Genomic DNA, 8,474 nt, shown 5'->3' with positions numbered 1-8,474 from the left:
GAGAAAAATATTCCTACTATAAGCAGTCGCAGACATATGCTTGCTCACACAACATTAAGGAAAAAAAGAACTGTAAATTAGAAAATACACAAAGCTGCAACAAAATCCTTATGTGAAGAAGCAGATATTTCAAACATGAATTACATCATACCAACATTTCATCTAATAAATTTTTAATCCCCTACCGATTAAACATTACATTTAATTAGAGTTTGTGGCAAGAATTTATTTGTGAGATTATTTAATTGAAAAAACATTCATGTCAAAATTTCAACTTCTTTAAGATTTCTTGAATAACTGTAACTTATAAATACCGTCTGCATCAATTAATGTCCTACACAGGTCTAGCGCCTGTATGATATCAGAATGTCCCATTGGTTTAGGAAGGTGCTCTTGAAATACAAGACAGAATATTTATTTTCACATTTTGTATCTTTTCTGAATGGTTAATAAACATGTTTGCGTATAGGGTCTTTTATAAAATAATAAGTCATGTTAAAACAGTAATCATTCAGTCGTGGCCTATTTTATTAACAAATAGATGTATATAATTGGTTAAATGTACACGAAAGAAACGATGAATAATATATGATGGTATTTACTGTATATGCATTTTTAATATAAACGTGCAATAACAGTCCATGACAGCTCGGTTGTTGTATGTTTAGTTCATTTTAAAAATGTATGGAGCACATATGTTGTCAACTTTTGATATGCGTAGATAATAAAAACTTCCATTCTACATTTTACTAATACAAGCTCCTGGTAGCTTGTTGTTCAAGGATGCAAGTTGAGAATGCTTGATGGTTACCGTTGTTTAATTGTTATAAATTTCCATTTGTTCAGACAAAATTAGTTTTTATTGATTTAGGTGCATCTTTATGAACTAATTGATCAAATTATTGTAAATATTCATTCAAAATTTCGGATTTCTGAAATAATAATTTTTATCTTTTTCGTTCAAAGTAACCTCCTTTTCATATCTACATTTGAAACTAAATTTACTGCATGATTAATGATTATATTATATTGAAAATTAAAAACAACAACAACAAAAATATTACCTTAATATTTCAAGTCTTGTTTTATAATAATATCCGTGGAAATCATGACTTTTTTTAGTTTGTGACTTGTGACTTGATAAATCAAAGTGTTGTATTTTAAATACGAAAAAAAAATAAGAAAATGGAGACAACGGATAAACTAGCTTACAATAATCCAAACCAGAAGTGTCCTTCACTTTATAAATACGCACGTTTTTATAAATTGCGAAGCAAGATGCAACTTTGAACGATTAACTTTGGCAAAATGTTTTTTTAGTAATTTGCTTTTGCTTTTGTATCAAATCAGAACCTACCTGTAAACAGCTTGGCAATTTGCAAGTTACTTCTGAAATGGTGATAAAGTTTAGAATCGTCACCAAAAGCTATTGTTGCTATGTGTTCTTTCTCGCCAGTTTTATCGCAGTGTGCCGTAAGGGCTATGTAAAAAAATAACAAAAAATCCCCGAAAAGTTGAAGTCTAGGCAATGGTCAATTCAAAAATTGAAGTATATATAACAGGTGAAAATATCAAGGTAAACATCGGAGGAAAGTTGATCTGTATTCCTAGGATAAGTGATCTTATAATCCATCATATTTTTCAACTATTTCAAATAATTTTTTTTTAGTTGACCGAAGCAAATGATTTGTACTTAGCTAACACATATGTTTATTGTTTCTGTTCAATTAAAACAGCACTTTAAACACTTGTTTCTGCATTCAAATAGAGCAAAAAAGATGATTGATCGGAAAACAAATCTAATTGATACTTGTAAAAATTGTAAAAAGCATATTTCTGTATTTAATGAGATAAACATTAAAACTACTTATTGCTAAAACTATATATGTTAGTATTCACAGAAGTACACTTGCCAACCTGGGTTCCTCCGAAAAAGGAGTACTAGGGCATTATTTACCATTTTTGTCAGTTTTACACATGAAAATGACAAATGTTCCAACCCACTGCCCCCCTCTGGATCCGCCACTGTTCCAAGCAAACCAGATCCTTATAAAAATGTTGTTAAGGAAGTTCAATGGCAATACAACTTCTCAGATTTTTTTCCTCTCAAAAGACTCCATTCTTAGTAGCCAAATGAATAGGACACAAATGTAACATAGTTGTTATAGAATATTAGTTCAAACATCATTTTCCATGGCAGGGGCGAATCAAATACACAAGAAAAAGACATTGGCTTTGGTCAAGACGTTTATAAACAAGGGACTAAATCAATCATTTGCTATTTACTGGCTGTAAGTTTTTATACACTTACATAAACATACATGTGCAGAGTTGTAGTAAGTGGTTTGTGCTATAAGAAAGTATTTTTACTTCTGTTGTCATTCTTTGACATGGTTGAAAATTGGTTTTGAACATTTGGGCAGCCAATCACGTCTATTTGCTTAACGTAACAAATGAATAATAGTGCCACTTCATAGTTCATTTCACGAATTCTAATTTGTTATAAACTAAAATCCGACAAAGATTTAACTGAACCTGGATTTATCACAAGTTTAGAAGCATCTTCGATGGCCATGAATTACCTTCCTGTCCTCTCTCTTCACGCAAAAGGGGTGGGGGGAATTTTGCCGAGCGAAGTTGCTGTAAAAGCGAGGAATCGGAATAAAGCCTCTCATAACTTAGAAACTTTTGATTGGTCTATATGATTGTAAGGTTAATCTTATTTTAAACAATCCATTTACAAAAAATATTCTTTATAACGCTCTTCATCACCGTCAGATAGTAGACGACTTTTAAGCAAGTTTCTCTCCTTCGTTTAAAATTAATATAAGAACAGATCGACGGACGCTTGATGAATAACAGAGAAAATTGGTAAAATTAATAATCTACCAATAAATCTGGTCAATGCCCCCCTTTTTTTTTAATCAAGGCTGGGTTTTTAATTATTTTTTTTTTAATTTATATATGTTATTCTTATGACTTGTTTTGTATCATTGAGATTTGTCTTGACTATGGATATTCTGTTTGTTCCAATTTCCTTAATTTCCTTAGCCGTCCGCTGCACTTATACCAAACGAATATCAAACAGAAAAAAAATCCAGTGTAATATTCAATTTTATATTCAAATTCGTTCTATATTTAATATATATACCGGAAACTAATGTCAAATGAATATAAAACAGTAAAGGATAACCGTTTAATATTCATTTGGTATTCATTTACATTTTTACATTCCAAAAACTTATCAGAAATGAATATTAATACGAATTTCAAATGGTAAAATTTTACCGTTTGATATTCAGTTTGATATTGAAAAGTTTGAGATTCGAATAACGAATATCGAATATCAAACGTACTTGATTTTGGTAATATATATGTAGAAGTTAAGGTCATTCTAATTGTAATAGTTGGTGTGACGTAATAGAAATGTTGTTTTTGAATTTATCAAAACAACTTTGTTACGTTCGGAAAAAGAAAAATATATTAAATAATAATATTGAATACATTAAAAATTATAAGATTTCAAATAATGTCTAAGAACCTAAGTACATGAATAATGTGTCGTACATAGAAGGCTTATCAGTGTATATTTCAACTTACATGACAAAAAGTCATTAACAACAACTTTAAGTTCCGAGGCTCCTTCTTGCTGTTCCATGGATGAACCAACATCTAACAATAGTATAGATTTCGAGTTGCACCCAGAGCCTTAAAAGTTAGGAAAAATGACGTCATTAATGGAACTTGTAATAAACAAAATTCAAAGATTTAGTATCAGACAGAAAAAAGAGGAGATCCGAATGTACAAACACAATTTTTCCCTTTAAAAACCCACACCGTTGATCCTACATTTAAAGGTCAAGGCTATATGAACGCCATCGTGGTATGTCAGAAACCACTTAAAGGGGCTATATTTGTTATATCCACAATATAAATGACTTGGGTGAATAATTGTATGTTTTGCAGATTTCCCGCTCAAATAATACAATTGATTTCAAAAGTACAGTAAATTGAACTTGAGGCCAAAATTGGACAATAAATGCTGGTAGTAATGATAACTTAAGTGCCTCATCTTCCACATGAAACATATCTGAAGCCTTGGTCATTTTTATATCATAAATATTTCCCTTAACAATGCTTTTAGTAGCTCTTGATGCCAATGATGAACTATGCACGAAAGTTATTTTTTCTTCTTTACATAGCAACCAAAGTATTAAAAACGTTGATAATCTTATATTTACGACATGTTGAGATGTTAGATCGACTTCGGAAATATACATTGACAAACGTGATATGGAAGCAACATAAGCGAAGGTTTAATAAATGTAGTTTAAAATAACCAATACAATTTATAATTACCCTGGTTAGGAATTATTTCCTTGCAGGGTATCAAATATGAATCAAAGTAAAAAAAACTGTAGTGCTTTTAACATTCTTGCGTTATTCGCGTTATTGTAGTAACTACAATAAAGTCAAATTATTAATGTCAGAGCATCACCCGAACATTTTTGCAGTTATTTGTTAATTCTTGTTGATAATCACAAAATAACTTAAGTTTTCCATAAAACGTCGAAAACAATGAAATTTAGAATGTGCCCTGTACGAATTAACCGGTTTTTATCATTGTAACCAGGGTTAACAGAATAACAAAGTTAAGAAAGTTTTAAAAAATAAAAAAAACATGATAGACCGATTTTTTTGGATAGAATACTTTGCCTGTTCCGGTCTGTATGACGTGCACCAGTTTGCTTTATGCCAATGCACTTCATTGGTTGTGGAATTAAATGCACTTTGAGTGGTCCTATCAGTTCTTAACAGACCGGTTTCTTCCTTTTTAACGAAAAAACCAAACAAACAATCATAAACTTAAGCATTGTGTTCATATTTTCGTATGCAATGACTAGACGATTTCCATAAATATACATACTATTTCTTAATACGCAGAATTGAAGTTCTAACTCAAATAATTTTCTGTCATCTGATGATTCATCCTCAGTTTTATCGCCTACAAGAAAAATCAAATTATAGGAAAATTTAAATAAGCGTGAAATGATTGTAAAAGTTACTAATTATTGACTCTCTCTTTAGGCTAAAAACCACTAATTCCACTTCCCATAGGCTTCTATGCTAATTTCACAATATTCAATGGCTTCTCTGGACTTTACCTTAACTTTAACCTGCAGAGGACTATATATCAGCATGATTCTACATATGTCAGCTCACAATCCTCAGAATGGCATGACAGGTTAGCAGACTTGCAGTGCAGTACTGGTCACCGGAGGTGAAGGGAAATCCCAGTGTTTTCACAAGATAGGGGTATATTTAAAAATCATTATGGAGATTAGGCTTCACATCACAAGAAGCAAAATGCACCTATAAAATGTACAGAAATGTTTTTCCTTTCAGAAACTGTTTAAATTTTTTAAATAAGATGAGAACTTTTTTCACAGCACTATGAGGAACAGGGGTAATTTCTGCGTAGGACTATTTTTGCGTACGTTCCAAATGCTCATTGGTTGAATTGGTGGTCTGTAACCTTTATGCACATCTACAAATATTGCCAAATGTTATGTGTGAATAAACCCATCTTGACAGTTTTTGTGGTACAGTATTTTAAGGTATTTTATACGACTAACGGAAAAAAGTGACATATAAATAAGTAATTGCCGAAGGGGCTCAACAGTAAAACAATATTAGTCTTTACAACGCGAATTTGACGGCACAGCCCAGAATAAATTGGTGGAATAATTTCGTTCATAGCTCAATTAACCGTATATTCTTATAACACTTTTGTTAACTCTGATTTTGAACTTGTTTCTAATCTTTTAATTCTTTGTTTCTATACATTTGTGAAATCTCAGAAAAATAGAAATGTTGATGATGATGATGAATAATCAATACTTCTAATATGCAATATATCTTTCCATATTAAACGAATATCTCATTTTTGTTCTTAACCCTGATCATCAAAATAGTTATACAAATGAATTTGGGTCCAGGTTTTCTCGTTTCTAGATGTACCGACTAGAGCCAGGTGTTGTGTTTTCTTTAACAATATAGAACTCAGTTTGTATTTATGTGTGATTATAAAGGTTTTCCTGTACTAATAATTTGCTATTTTTTATACAAACAGCATATTATTGAAACACGTTACCTACTAACTGTGGTTTGTTTTGCACCATGTTTCTAATTAGTTCTATGTAAATATCGAAGCGTTTATTGTTACATCTTTTCACTGCTTCGAGAATGACACAAGCAGCATCATTGCTGCATTGAATAATATCTAGTAATATAGCTAGCATTTTGTCCTTTCTGTCCGTGTACCGGTTTGATTCCATCTTTTTAAAGTACCCCGGATCCAAAATTCTTCTGTCACCAACAATTACTCGTAAGGAATGTAAGTTTACTTCTTCAGCAATAGTTTCGAAGTTTTTTATAACAATACTACGTAGTACTGACTTATCTGAAATATCAAATGCAAAGAGTTAGGACATAACAACGCAATTTATTATTTTTAGAATCTGTTTTATTTCAATGAATTAATTACCATTAAAATCTACATTTAAGATATATTATCTAGTCATACATATTTTAGCACTATTTTTCAGTTAGTTCAACAAAACGTATAAATTTTGCAGATGTTGTAAACAAAATCTAGCAGAGTTTCAGAAAGACATAACATTTTTTGGCAACATTCGCAATGAGATTCTTATTGATTTTGTTACTATACTCCCACCTTGAATTAAGTGGGTGTATATTGTGATAGGGCTATCTGTCTTTCATTCCTTTCGTTACACAGAGTGTACCCTTCCTATAATACACCCTAGAGGTGATTCATGGTGTTGAAAATCCAAACAAACATTGTCTATAGATGTTATTATTCACATAACAATAGTTTTTTTTTCTGCAATTAGACCTGCATTTTTGAGAAAATCATACACATTCATTTTCCAAAAAAAATTTACCAACTCAAACAAAATTCAAAAACGATTACTCTTCCAAAGTGCAAATTTCATACACAATCTTTAAGGAGTATGGACCAGGTGCATCGGTATGATTTTTCTCGAAACATCCGCCAAAATGCACATAAAACATCACGTCCGTGGTAAACGAAAGAGGAAAGAAAAGCTACGACGCGGTGAACTAATCGGTTATCATTTTTATACCATGACGATACACGAGTGCATGATGACGTCCATCTAATTTCTGTAGTGATGACTTCAAACTTGAAGCAACACAAACCTGTTACACACACGGAGAAAAACTTAGTAGTAAGAAATTAAGCAAGGTACAAAATGTCCACGTATTTACTCCATACCTAAGTGCTGGAAGAACGTTGTCACAGATAAAAGAAAGCTGACATGAGAAATCATTACGTTTGTGGTATGGATCATGATTTTTCCTTTAACTTCAATCGATTTTAAGTGCAGGTCAAGATATGAGGCTGGCTAAATTGTGTCTGCAGTGTTTGAAGTTATTTTGGGATAGATGCAATGTTTAAAGTCTCGGAAACTATGATTGTTTAAAGACAATACGTCATCTATATAGCAGAAACTGAGATCAAATGACCTAGCTAAACGATGTTTCCTCTTTTGGATCAGATCAGCAATGAAGTACGCCTCATGACAAGAAAGAAGTAGATCAGCGAGTAGCTGAGCATAATGTTTTCCCATTGAAATGCCGATCGTCTGTTAAAAAATACGCGTTCACCACGCTGGACAAAGTATGTTGTCGATCAAAACTTCCATCATTTTGCCAACATTTTTCTCGGAATATTTAGAAGATAATTTAGAATTGTTTTTAACAAAGCATCCGGAATCTCTATCAAGAACTATGTTTTTGTATAAATTGTATTTTCTTTTGTTTTTAATGTTTTCAAGGTCAGGATATCAACTGCATAAGTATCAATCTGTTGAACAATACAAGGGATTGACAAAGCTATTGAGACACTTAAACTGACCAGTTGCTATTAAAAGAATTGATGACCATTCACCTATGAATCTTGAATAAAAATAAAATAAAATAAAATTTGAAGCAGCTACCTGGGATATTCTTTTTTTTCATTGGTAAGGGGAGTTCAAATTTTAATTAGATTTTGTTTTGTATTTTGTTGACAAGATTGAAAACTGCGAGATTCAGAATAATATTTTAAAATATTTATTATTTTCTGAACAACACTGCACAGAAGTCTTAGATATCATTATAAAAATGATACCTAAGTTAATATTTATACTCTCCTTCATAAAATTGGAAGAGTCCTGCTAAGGTGTCCTTTTTAATGACAATTATAGTTAAGGAACAAGGGTTGTACAAAATGCAAACAGTTCGAGGTTCACGTGAATAACAATTTTTGAAATAGTGCTATGAGTTTATTGAGTGAATTAAGTGCTTTATAAAATGTGAAGTATTTCCGTTGGAATTATATTGTTCCGGATTAATTGCACTGGTATTCAAAGTTTAGGATAAATGTCATG

The 8,474-nt window shown here is 31.4% G+C and overlaps 1 protein-coding gene across 4 annotated transcripts in view; it reads right to left on the bottom strand.

Annotated features, from left to right (window-relative positions):
* LOC148621592 (uncharacterized) overlaps positions 1-8,474 on the bottom strand; it is a 50,598-nt gene that overhangs the window by 5,831 nt on the left and 36,293 nt on the right. For all 4 annotated transcript variants that reach the window (XM_088576129.1, XM_088576131.1, XM_088576130.1 and 1 more), the window contains 5 exons: positions 6,155-6,463; positions 4,928-5,005; positions 3,601-3,708; positions 1,358-1,480; positions 315-392 (listed from right to left, as the gene is read on the bottom strand). In XM_088576129.1, coding sequence (XP_088432255.1) covers positions 315-392; positions 1,358-1,480; positions 3,601-3,708; positions 4,928-5,005; positions 6,155-6,463 — 696 coding nt within the window. The remainder of the gene's footprint in view (positions 1-314; positions 393-1,357; positions 1,481-3,600; positions 3,709-4,927; positions 5,006-6,154; positions 6,464-8,474) is intronic.

The sequence above is a fragment of the Perna viridis genome, chromosome 3 (assembly GCF_037379345.1).
Source record: "Perna viridis isolate PV_CMFRI_1.1 ecotype Kerala chromosome 3, ASM3737934v1, whole genome shotgun sequence".
Classification (NCBI taxonomy): domain Eukaryota; kingdom Metazoa; phylum Mollusca; class Bivalvia; order Mytilida; family Mytilidae; genus Perna; species Perna viridis.
The sequence above is the reverse complement of the archived record's forward strand: the minus strand, read 5'-3'. Positions and strand labels throughout refer to the sequence as shown.